Genomic DNA, 13877 nt, shown 5'->3' on the forward strand with positions numbered 1-13877 from the left:
CTGATAGGATGTTTCCTATTTGTCTTCAAGATTTTCTTCCAGAGTATTCAAACCTAAGAGGTTCTAAATCCTCTTTAGAAGAGAATCTTTCAGGAAGGGCATGATACTATATAAATAAGACAAAAATAAAGAGAATATCCAAAAGAATGGCCAATCTTACTTGCAACTGTCTTTTAAAATATCTTCCACATTTTTATTGTTTTATTAAATATTTCTTCATATCTTTTCTATTTTAGGAACCAACTATAGGGTCTTCTGCAATGTATTAGAATTACAAAATTCTACTGCCAATGACACACTGCCTAAGGCTGCACACTAGAGTGCCTTTATATAACAGCCATTATATACATCCAGTAAAAAAAAAAGATTCTTAAGAACCTATAATGCCTCAGTAATAGGGCTTTGTTTGGATACCTCGTTGAGAAAGATATTCAAGATGTTCAAGTCTTCACTATTGTGGTCTGCTCATCAAAACTCTGCCTTAAAGTTCTAAAGAGACTCCAGGAAGTACACTAAGGTTCAAGGCTTCATATTTTAAGATGCATTTTTATTCATTCTATCAATTATGCTAAAGGACATTACCTTTAGATACAGTCTGTTTTTTATTATTCTCAGTTCTTCAATTAATATTAGTTATTGTCTCATTTGAAGGTAAAAGAAAATTTTAAATTCTATTCTATTCTGTGATACATATTTCCTGGGATCTTACTGTTCAGATATTCAGTCATTTATGACATTATCAGAGCAATAAGAATTCCAGGAATAACTGGTAATCCTGAAATAAACTGTGGAACAGGATGGCCAGAAAGGAGGTTGAAAGCATTAAAAAAAAAAGCATTTTCCATTTGTAATTTCTACTTGTATTCCACTATGGCATATTCTGCTAGTTATCATACAAATGTCCTAACTTCATATCAGTAGAAGAATGTATTTGCTGATTAAATATACTTTCATCTAAATTAATTGAAATCTCTTCCATCCTCAAGAAATAGTGAAGCCAGTTGCAGACCCAGCTGTATTCCCACCTGAGATAGGTTCTAATCTCACCTGTTAGAACTCAAAATCTAGCATTTTAAAATCTATTCCAAAAGGCAGGTTTCAAATCAATATGCATTATTCCATCTCCAGTTATAGAAACTTATTCAATTATAAAGAATATGTAATCATTCTATTAACGTTTCATATTTCTAAAAGTGTATAATCATGTGTTTGAAGTCCAGAATGTGAGAGTGCCCTTTAGTGCATATATAATCTTGGCTCTTTTGTTTATATCAAAGCTTGTAAAAACAGATTTGGAAGCTCAGCCTCTACAAAAATAATTTGAAGAAATGGTTTGGCTTAAGTATCTTTAATTCCCAAAACATAGGCAAGTGAGACATTTCATTAATTCCCCTGGCTGGTATTACTAAAACTGGCCAATGGTTTATATGTTATCAGCTGCATGAACAAAAATCTAGACAACAGAATTGAGCATATTGGAAGTTTCAAAACAACAAATAATAATAATTTAAATTTTGCCTGAATGCATACAAAGATAGTTTCCATGTTTGGCTTTAGAGTCAGTCATGATGTCTACATGATTGCACTTTTGTGCTCTGTTTTCATAAGAACTTATATAAATAGCACACCAATTAACACTTTAAAACATTCATTTCATCCAGAAAGCATGAATTAGCTAGGAAAAATTCAAATCTTCATCACTTTTGAAACGTCTTTAAAAAGAGATTTAGCAGTACTGAAAACAATGTCTAGAAATTAGCCCTGCTGATTTTAATTGGAGCTACTTCTGACTACAATAAGTCTAGGACATTATTATACAACTATAGGACTGCACCATTGATAGTTCCATTAATTTTGTTGTGCATTTCCTTGTCACTTGTCTAAAATTTCTATGGTATTTGGTTGTTTGGTTTTTCTTTTTTCCCAGACAAAATTATGTCATATACAGCATGCAACTGTTGTTTGTCTTTTGTGGAATAACTAATCCGATGGCAGGATTTTGTCTACAATATAGAGATATCCATATAGTGTATAACCTAGTAAATGTTCCTCAGCAAGATTGGGCTCCTATACTATTGTAAATTACTCACATTCAATCCATACTTTTTTCAGTGTTTGTGCAAGATTGACTCCCACTTTCTGCAGATCTATGTTAATTGAATGAAATGACAGGTGGTTTACATATTTATTCAATTACACTAATAGCTAATATTGTGTGTGTAATATTGAATCCAACATGACTAATTTTAATAGATAATATATTTTGGCTTTTTTCTGTTAATGTGATATAAAGAAAATGAGTATGGAATAGAATGTTCCATAAGAGGCATGAAAAGCAACTACTGTGTTTAAAATTTATATTATTCAGTCTTTTTTGAGAAAAATGTTTCCTGTTTAGGCATTGCAAAAAAAAAAAAAAAAAAGAGGGGAAAAAAATCCCTCCCTCAATGTATACCATTCCGGTTTTTACAAAACTTTACTTGTGCCAAATGTACAAAGAATTAACTTACTGTTTAAAAGAAATAATAAAATGTGTATGTTACAACATAAAATAATTATTCTGTCGTGATCTGGTTTCAATCTTTAGTATTAATGTTTATATTTAGATTTTTTTTATAAAAAATATTTTAATGTCAGAACAAATTAAGACAATATGATTCAGTCTGAGTTGAAATTAAGGCTTGCCTTGCTGTTATCTGCATTCTTGTCAAGAATTCTTGTCAACAGAAATGACAAAAGAGTAAAAGAAATGATTTATGAAAAACAGGTTTTTGAGCTCATGATATTTACATATTTTCTGATTCAGTGCTCAATGTTTAGAAATATAAATAATTTACTAGACTCACATAAAGATTTAATGTATCCCATGTATCCATTCTATGTACCTATTCCTTCATATGTTGGGTGACCATATTAACACAGGAACATTTTCAGATATATACCAAACTATTTTATCCATTATTGTCCCTCCAAAGCCCTGATAGTTCTTACTAACAAAGCCACAAAATCGTATCAATCATATTTAGGCTGCAGATTGATGCACTGAAAACTTGATTTTTCCATTCTATTCTTTTCACTGTCCAATGCAATACATGATGAAGAAGTTGCAAATAAGAAACCGAGCAATCGGTTTGAAGAGTGTAAAAGATACTGCGTGTAAGTTAAGCTGTTCAACTAAATTGAAGCTCCCTCAATTTTTTTTCTCAAGAACTTCTTTTTCTCGAGAACTTCCCCAATATGACCAGCGTGTTCCTGCAAAGGTAAAATATCCCTGTCAAAGGGATGCTCAAGAAGATTAGCTGGTTTGCCAAGCCTTTTACTCTCATTTTGAGGCAATAAGGTTTCTGGTTCTTACATCAGAGTTTGGAAACTTTGTAACCAAGACCATCTGATATAAATTTCTTGTCAATGGTATTTGGTTCTTGGGTTCTTGTATGTAATAGGAACTTGTTTCCTACTTTTCCAAATCATGAAGCTGCTCCAGTACTACCACTCCTCAATTGTCATGTTGAAGAGAATTAAACAGTGTGCTCACAGCTAGTCTGGTTTTGGATCCAACTTGTATAGACTTCATTTCTGTAAGGTTTGTATACAGATTGAATCTGTACCTAAACTCTGTTACTTCAGAGGTCATCCTGTTTTATATGTCAATATTTGTAACAAGCCTAAAACAAATCAAAATAACATTACATCAACGGCTATTTTATCAGTTTATTTATTCATTTTTAATTACATACTTAAGCATAAAACAAAGCATAGCATATATTAGCTATAACATTTTCCAATTTTTTTTTAGCTGAGCTATATGGGAGATTTTCCAAATTAATATGAGTTATAACTGTTGTTGTTTATTGTATAAACAAATGGGTTCTCTGAAGTTAAATCATATTAATATAATATCTTATTATGTGCTCCTTATATATACTGAATTCATAATCCATTTTAAATGGTAATTATAGTCAACCAGCTTGAAGCATTAAGAGGTTACTGGGATTGAATCCATGCTTCCCTTTGCTTCACAAATAGCGTACTGAATACAGCATGCAACCCATCCATTTGATAGGTATGCATCTGCCTTTGGTAACGTCCAGATAAGTATGGTTTACAACAGAGGTCCCCAACTTTTTGGGCACCAGGGACTGGTTTTGTGGAGAAAGGTTTTTCTGAGGACCAGAGGGGGCATGATTTTGTGTGCTGCCTGCATCTCACAGATGGGGCTTTGTTTTTTTATGCGGACCGGTTGCTGGCATGCTGCGCACCCCTGATTTACAAGATTCTTGAAATGGGATCAAATCCTTAACAAGCAAAAATGCCTTTTCTTTCTTTCCTCCTACATACAGTTTACATATAGAATACCCTTTTAGCTTTAATTACAAGTTTTGTATTTAAATGCTTATCGTTTGTGTATGAAATAGCTTGCAGCTAAGGAGCCAGAAGAAAGGTGGTGGTATTTCAACAGAGAAAAGCAACTATGATTTTTTTTTTTCTTTTCATTAAGAAGACTCAAAGTAGCCATTCATCATCTTGAGCTGCTTCTTGTTCCTGTAGAGCACTGAGTATCAGAGCTGAACTGCAGCACACAGGCCTCAACCTCTTTTGTCCAAACTTGAGTTGCCTCTTCCCAAATCGACCAATTGGTCGAACGCCACGGCCCACATACCAAAAAGGATTGATCTCAGAATCTAAAATTCAAAGTAGTGAATAAAGATGGTTATGTTAATACTTCAATCAGTTAACAGTCATTGTAAAAATAGTATTGTGTTCACTGATGACAACTTTTGTTTTTAAGAGACATTCAATATATAAAGTTAAATAAAGGAAAATACACACTTTCAGTCTTGCATAGGATAAAGGGCTTCAAAAACAGTTATATTACTATAGATTCATCTTAAAACTAATTACCACTTAGTTCATAATGGAAGCCCAATCTGTTATTATTATTAATTGTCCAGAAAATTGCCCAGTATCCCAACTAAATTAGACTTTTTTCTGTAGTCCATTTAGAGTAACAACCATGCATGCTTATGAGGGGTGTTGGATGCTATAGTTTAGTTTAAAGAACAGAATATTTTCATTTAATAGTATTAGGGAAGAAAATTGTTATAGCTCTGAAATTAACTCAGGTTTATTGAGTTAATTATATACTTGAAAAATACAAATAGTCCTCAACTTACACCAGTTCATTTAGTGACTGTTCAAAGTTATAATGGCACTGAAAAAGTGATATGATTTTTTTTCATACTTATGATTGTTACAGCATTCTGATTATCATGTGATCAAAATTAAAATGCTTGGCAACTGACTCATATTTGTGATGGTTGCATTGTCCCACATCATGTAATGACCTTCTGAAAGCTGCTGACAAGCAAACTCAATGGGGAAAACCAGATTCACTTAACAACCTTGTTATTAACTTAACTGCAGTGATTCACTTAACAACTGTGGCAAGAAAAGTAGTAAAATGGAGCAAAACTCACTTAAGTGGCTGTCTCTCTTAGGGACAAGAATTTTGGACTCAATTGTGGTCATAAGTTGAGAACTACCTTTAATTGTACAACTAGCTGGTACGCTTCAGAATTCATTAGTTTTTATTAAAAAAATGGAATTATCTTGACATTACTGACATATTTAGAAGTCCTACTATATAGAAACTTATAACAATAAACTTACAAAATGCTTCTCTACTATGGCTGAGAACTACTCCTATCTCTTTGTTATTGATCAAAAGGCTGGAAAGTTTGAGATCATCATTATATTTATATTTTCAGAAATGTTCATATTTTTCTAAATTCCAGTTGACCATATCACTTTAATGCAACATGAAAGTTTGATTTGACTGAGCCACTACTTAAAGTTTTATTTATTTATTAAATAGATTTATATGGCTACAAAATTCATATTTATACTTCATTTCATGTAAGATTCATATAAACATCAATGAACTAACACCAATCCTGATCCCAACCCCACCCTAAGCCTTAATCCTTATCCCGATCCTATTCTATCCCCAACCCTATAAAACTCAATAAAATGTTTGAAAAAAAATGAACTAACATTAAAATAATTATCTGCAAAGATATACAATTAAAGCAGCCACAATTGCAGGCACAAATATTTTAGATTCCGCAGTCTGGCATTCTGCAAGAAGCATGGATCCTCTGCAACATTCCCAAGTATCCATTTGAATTAATGTATTACATTAATACATACGCAGTATAACCCCCATTGAATATTTAAACTCAATTTATATTAAGGAAGTTACTGCAACAAAAGGATTTTTCCAAAACCAATCATGATTGTTAAACATGGTGATTGTAAAGTGAATGCCACAGTCATTAAGCAAATCCATTGTTCATGTTTTGTTTTATGTCCAAAACTAGAATTACATGCCAGTTTCCTACAAAAATAGTGCAAATAGTCATGACTGCAAGTAGCTGTAAATGTGGGCCAGTTGCCATCTGCCAATATGCAATCACATGATTGCGGGGAGAGGAGGCTGTCAGAATCTGGATCGTAAGTAGGATTTTTAAGTGGTCGTTAAGTGACCAATAGTAAATTGAGTACTACCTGTAGAATGATATTAAGTGAATTGATTCAGACAGTAGTAAATGGTCAGGCATTTATACTGTCGGAATCAATTCATTTAATACTTTCTGCAGGTAGTTGGAAGTATATCTCAACACTGCCTTTCAAGAGGCAGAAGATATACTAAAGAGGATATCTCTAGGTTGACTGGTTCACAATGAACAGGAAGTTACACATTCAGGTAGGTAGGTCTAGGTCAGGGCTTTTCAACCAGTGGTACGGGTACCACCTGTGGTACATTGGCACCTGGCAGGTGGTACGCGACCATCCTAGAAAAGTGGTAGCAGGGAGGGGAATGAGCTGAACTGGTGGCAGCACCGCACAAGCTTGAATGAGAGATGGCTGGAGCTGCAGGGCTGTCAGGGCTCAGCGGAAGCGCCAGGATCAGTGTTGCTTTCCAGCTGATTGATGCTTCTTCGAGACTGTCAGGGCTCAGTGGAAGCACTAGGATCAGCACCAGAGTCCAGCTGGAGCTCGGAGCTGATCTTGGTGCTTCTGCTGAGCCCTGAAGAAGCATCAATCAGCTGGAATGTTGCCTTATCTCCATTTGTGATTTACATTCAGATGTGGCAACGGATTCATATTTATGACGGTCACTGTTCTGTGAGATCCAACAGTCACAGTGTCCCAGGGTCATGTGAAGTGACCAAAACCTGCTACAACCACCCATCAGACAGGGGGAATAAAAACCAAACATCCACCCCACCCCCACTGCCAATCCTCAACAGAAATGCTCACAGCAATGGAAACCTCAGACAGGAGGAAGAGTGCCAGGTGTCTTGCTCAGGTGTGGCTTGGGGGACACTTTTTTCAGTGCGGTTGTAACTTCAAATAGTCACTAAGCGAACTGTTGTAAGTCGAGGACTACCTGTACTTCATCACTTTTTTCCTTTTTTGGGGGGGTCATCAAGTTTTTGACACCCTGCTAGGTGACCGGTGGTACTCGGATATTGCTGTATCCTAAAAGTGGTACAATGGGTGAAAAAGTTGCAAAGCCCTGGTCTAGGCCATTTAGGGGTTAAATCTCTCAGAAAACAGCCAGTGTTTACTATTGGGGACAAAATCAGGTTCAGGACCCCATTTTATGCCTCCATAAATCCATACAAAAATGTTACTAAAAAGTTTAGCTCTTGCTATACTTGTGATGTCACAACCACTGCAGTCCCCAGTTAGGACACAAATAGAAAACAGAGACTGAACAAGACAATTCATTCTGGTCCAACAATTTTGAAAAGCACTGGCAGTTTCCTATTTCAGAAAGCCAAAGTCCTGAAATGGATACACTGAAGCATAATGTTGTGGAACAAAATTAATTTACCCTCTTTATTTCTCTTCCTGTGTTGGGCAACAGCTTTATCATTCTCTGATTAGGATAGCTTGTGGCCCCCACTGACTAACAATTAGCAGTTATTCTAGATTAAATCTGACATGTGTTTAGGAGGGCTTAAGCAGTTTATGGCATTTAACTAGCCTTGTCTATGTTAAACAACATTAGGCCTGATTACAAATTTAAGTAATCAGACTTTAGGCAGGATTGGGAAGAGGGAAAAAAACATTCTGGAAGAAGACAATGATCACCACTTCCATACCGATGACAAGAATATAGCATGAACATGTCCTTGGAATTAATGTTTATTTAAAAAAAACTTAAAGCTTAATGTTTTACAGATGGCATATGACATCAGTGAGATTAGCAAAAATGTTTAAAAATACTTCAAATAACTGTTGGAAATGCAAACAAAGTCCAGGTACTTTTATCATATCTGGTGGACATGCCCTAAAGCAAAAAGATTTTGGGTTAAAATACATTTATGGTTGGAGAAAATGACTAAAAAACAAATAGACTTTAAACCAGAATTATTTTTGTTAGGAATAATAGGAGCTAATTATGAGAAAGATTGCAGATACTTAATACTACATGTACTAATGGCAGCAAGAATTGTATTTGCCGAACATTGGAAAAATGAAAACTTACCAGCTGAAGAAGTACTAATTAAGAAAATTCTAGAATGTGCAGAAATGGTAGATTGACTTTAAAGATAAAAGAGAAAGACGACTCAGTAGTTCTTAACCTTTTTGAACGAATAGCCCCCTTGAGCCAATGAGGAAGATGTCATCGCCCCCCTCCCCCAACATAACCTCTCAATCACAACATAGGAAATAATTCTTCAATTTATGCTAACATTTGTTTTGTTTTCTTTAAAATTGTCATCAGGACATATCGATGCAAATAATTTATTTCCAGTCTTTTCCCCATATCTCAATTGTGTGAAACATTTTGATGCCACCCGTCACTTTATTCCCAAACTTCGTGATACATGTATTTCATTATTATCTTATTTATTCAAGATACTTAAATGTAATGACCACTGAAAACAAAATTCAATTGCAAGAAAGTGAAATGCCCAAAAAGAAAAACAGTAACATTTAATGATTGAATTACAAGTGAAATTTAAGACGCAAAAAGAAATATAAAAAGGGTAGAGGCTGCTGCTCAACGTGCATGAAGATAAGCGATGCGTATTCACATATGTCTGGCATTCTGTACTGAAGCTAGCTGGAGGAACATTTGAAAACACAATTCAATCCATTAATAACAAGCGATCTGATGTTTTTGTACAACAGATATACAGCGATTCATTGTATGAAAAAGTATCAAAAGTGTCCCCAAAACTGCTCGCTCCATCGCCCCCATTTTGTTCCTTTGCCCCCATGTCGCCCCTTTTTGTTCCATCGCCCCCCCTGAAAAACAAAATCGCCCCCTGGGGGGCGATATCGCCGAGGTTAAGAACCACTGCTTTAGAACATGGGATAATTTCTATCAATGGCTAGAAAGATGAATTAGAGAGAAAGGAATGTGATATGTAATTTTGAATATAAGCAAGAAGAAGGCTATTGAGATTAGTTAACATTGTTTATGATAATTAATTATTATGCTGTTTGCTAAATATTGAGAATGTCATTTGGAAAACCCCCAACCCCAGCCCTAACCTTAATCCTAACCCTAACCTAAATCCCAACCCCACCTTATTCCTAACCCCATAAAAACTAATAGAATCTATACAAAACAAAAAACAAAAAAATTAAAGCTTTTTAAAATTCCACATGACTTTCTTCATAAAACTTGATGCTAGAATGTGGAGAAGAAAAATAATCAAGGGTAGAGTCTGCAGCAAATCAAACTTTCCATTGAAAAGTCAGAAAGTTGCTACTCACTTCCATTGTCAATCTGGTGTTTAATGGAGTTTCTTTGACATGAAGTAAAGCCGACTGAAAGAATTAACATTAAAATATAGACTATGATAAGCTTTGAGGACTTAGATCGAAGATGTGGATGAAATCCAAGTGGAAGAGTCCACATGGTGAATCAGTTCTAGAAGCATTAAGCAAAAATAAAAAAAATACAAATTAAGTTTATGTTTAGCAATTTTTAATTTTTTTAATTAAAATAAAAATACAAGACAAGAAAAATAAACACAAAAGGAAAAAACAAGCCCTACATACAAAGAGTGCTGTTTTTAGTAAATAAATCAGTTCATGCGGAAGAACTTCAATATACAGAATAGTACGTATAATCCAAAATTCTAAACACTACTCTAAATATAAAACTCAGTACTAAAATGTTTGTTCAAATTTAGAAAGAAGATTGAATTCTTCAGATCACTGAATAATTGATGGAAAATTAATGTCTTTGCTTCCTTTGGAAATTAAGATGTCTGTCTGTCCTGCCTACCTGTCTCCTAACACTTTTGCATAGGGCTGTTGCAAAGGAGCCTGCCCTGGAAGCTGGCAATCCAGTCCTCTGCTCCCCAGTAGGCTTTACAATTACTAACATGTTGCGGTGCTTGTGTGATATGTTTGACTAGTCAATGAGCAGAGGCAATCAGATGATAGAGGACCATCTGTTCTGCATTTCAGAAGCTTGTTTGTTGTCCTCTAATGCTAAAGAATGTATCAGTTTTGAAAACAGATTCTATTGGAATCCAAGCCTTCTCTAAAGGGAGATATAAGGGCAAGAGAAAACAGAATAAACTTTTCCTTCCACTTGGGATTGTCCTGGACAAAGATACCATACCTTCTTCTGAACCTTCTCTATGTCCAATCTTTTGTCAGAGTAGATGAGTGACTATTATGCTTCAAGGTCCTTACTCTTATGCCTGGCTACCTAATTCTAGTAAACTCAACGATTCTAATTTGTTTATATATGCAGGCTTATTGATTGATAGAATACTAGTTTACTGATTGCTAGCCATTTGAATGTTTATAACACATTACTTTTTACTTGTTTATTCAAGCTGGTGCATTAATTCTGGCTTACAAGGATCAAAGGATAGTACAGAATCATATTCTCCAGAATTACTCTTTTCAGGAGACGCAACTGTGCTTTTAACTGCAGTGAGAATAAACTTATTTTAGGTATGGGGCATTAACTAAAATGCTAGTTTCCAAATATATCTATGTCTGTCTGTCTGTCTGTCTGTCTGTCTGTCTGTCTATCTATCTATCTATCTATCTATCTATCTATCTATCTATCTATCTATGACAAAGTTGCAAATACCACAGGAAAGTGACTGATAACACAAACATAGACAAAAATTAATTAAAACAATAAAGTTTGAATTACACATAAATATGTTCAAAAAATTAAATTACATGACTTCAGATCTCCATTAAGGGTAGGAAGGAAGAAGAACAACCTTAAACATGATAAAACAAAGTCAAACAATTCTTTTTACCATACCACCTTACATAAGTTTTTGGACAATTTGGCTGCAATAAACATCTGAGAATGAGAATAGGAAGCAAATATTCATTTCACTAAAGAAGTGAGGACCTGGTAAATTGGTAAATATTGGAACTATCTGAATATTACAGCACTACTGTCACCAAAACTTAATTTTAGACAGCTGACCAATTTTTATCATTTTTCCCCTTACTCTTCTCTATTTATTGTATGGTAGTGAAACCTTTTCTTATTTAGCTTATATTTATTCCACTCCTCAGGACAGATTCTAACAAAGCAAAAGTCCTCCATTCCCTTCCAAGCCACCCTTACCTGTTTTCTCTGGGGGACTCTCTACAGATGACCAAGGCTTCCTCACCACCCCAGCTAAGCTCTTTATAACTCTTAAAAGAGGGAGGGAAAAAGGGAATGACTGAAGACACGTCACCTGCATTAATGAGCCACAAAGAAATACTATAAAAGCACTTTCAGAAGTGCCATTTTACAAGTTGATCAACAGGAAAGTATATACTGGAGTCCTCTTGTTAGCCTTCAACACGATGCAAGCTATCTTAAGTCCTCACATCCCAGGATAGAACCTCAGCAACACTGAAGGATCTAAGTATTCTTCAGTTTTATGGATTTATTCATAGCTGGACTGAAAGTCGTATCTCAGACTGCATTTGCTCCCATCTAATAGTTGGTAGATAGCTTTATATTAAATAATTAAATGCTAATTCATTTAAGCATCTTATAGCAGCTAATAACAATTAATATAAAAGGGACAATTCATAATGATAATGATAGAACAATACAATAGAAATTGTATTCCTACCTATAAATATAAAACGAATAGAAACTTGGACAAATAAAATGCACCTCCTTCCATGACTTCCTGAAAAAGAAATCAGACAGATGTAGAACAAATAAATAAGTTCTGTCTTCATTGACAATCCATATTATTTCTGATGGTAAAAACTTGGAAAAGGATTTCACATTTGGATCTTAATATCTAGGAAAATTTATGTGAAAGACATGTTCCTTTAGGGATCTAACACTTTGAACTATGCCTAGAAATAAGATCAGGAACTGGTATGCCTATTGTAAAACCAGGGCAGTATTTACATTCTTCCAGCTGATTCCTTCTTAACTATTTTCTCACAATCTTTTGCACCAGATGGTTCCAAGTAGTTTTGAAAGGCCAACATTACTATGGACTTGGGTTTGTTATAATACCAAAGACAAAAGACACCATCATGCCAATGTCTGCCCAATTACTTTAGGAAATCAAACTCATGGAAAATTTTTCATTGGGTTAAATCGGAAAATATTTTGATGGACGACAGATTAAATTCAGAGCAAGTCAATCAACACTAAATAATCCTATGGTGTCACAGCATTTAGTAGAAAAGTATACCCATAGTACTGCTTCTATACAGCCTTTATTGATTTTAGATTTACTTTTGACACAGTATCTAGAGATAAACTATAGTATAAATTTAAATACTTTAGATAAATGTCTATTGCTTTTGCTTATTAAAATTCATGAGAATTTGAGATGGAAGGTCATGTGTGGTAAGCAATGACATGTCACAAGGGAAATACAAAGAAGGAACTAAACAAAGATGCATTTTATTTAATTTTTATAAAAATTTAGTGATATTCTGTTTAAGTAATCCTGCCTGTCACTCTGCCAAATTAGTCCATCAGAGTATTATTGTGTGCTATAATTCTTCCTTGATTTCTATTGATCTTAAAAAGGCTTTGGGATCATTCATCAGTTACTGCACTGAGGAGGAATTAAAAATAAATTTTGCCCAGATCAGGATCCTTTCTTTTTCCATATGCCTGAAATAGACAAACTTAAAGTTAGGCAGGCATACCATTGAACATGCCAAAGACCTTTCAATATTTAGGGTTATTTTTTCAAGCTTTGGGCAGCCAAAATGGTCATCTGGTTTATATATATCCCAGAATGCACAGAGATCAACCATCTAGATTTATTATGCTGATCAAGGACCACAGTTTATACCTGCTTTAGTAAAGCTGTCTGCAGCTAAAATCCAAGCATAACTGCTCATACTCAGATAAAATCATAGAAAACATGGCTACAACTGAGTCCAGACTAAATTTTGAAGAAGCATCTCCATATCTCCACTGTGTCACAAGTATGATACTTCAGTGGGAAGCAGGAAGCAATAAATTTGAATCCAGTCTTCGGCTAAATCTTTTTATATCAGTTGGTCCATTTAGTACTGGCAAATAATTTCAAATCTCCTGAGTAAAAGAAGTCCAGAGGGGACTGAGTTATTATGGCAGTGATGCTATTCTACCATTAGGGCCAAATCAAACTAAATTAATCTTAGGACAAAGGATTTTAAATATAGAAGAATCTGTAACTCCATCCAGGTAATCTTTTGTAGCACAATATTTAGTCCCTCTAGTCCAGCGGTTCTCAACCTGTGGATCGGGACCCCATTTGGGATTGAACGACCATTTCATGGGGATCGACAAACAACGCAGTCCACCATTTTTTTCTCCTTTTCCTTAGCTATGCTACTACCTTTTA

General features: G+C 34.6%; 1 protein-coding gene across 9 annotated transcripts in view; it reads left to right on the forward strand.

Moving 5' to 3' along the window:
• The window catches only part of LOC120304946 (myosin VIIA and Rab interacting protein), a 104571-nt gene extending 102016 nt beyond the window's left edge, over positions 1-2555 (forward strand). For all 9 annotated transcript variants that reach the window (XM_039336075.1, XM_039336080.1, XM_039336077.1 and 6 more), the window contains one exon: positions 237-2555. In XM_039336075.1, coding sequence (XP_039192009.1) covers positions 237-269 — 33 coding nt within the window. In that variant the 3' untranslated portion in view covers positions 270-2555. The remainder of the gene's footprint in view (positions 1-236) is intronic.
• The last annotated feature ends 11322 nt before the right edge of the window (positions 2556-13877 follow it).

Source organism: Crotalus tigris, unplaced genomic scaffold, assembly GCF_016545835.1.
Source record: "Crotalus tigris isolate CLP2741 ecotype Arizona unplaced genomic scaffold, ASM1654583v1 scf7180000017666.27876245, whole genome shotgun sequence".
NCBI classification, from domain to species: Eukaryota; Metazoa; Chordata; class Lepidosauria; order Squamata; family Viperidae; genus Crotalus; species Crotalus tigris.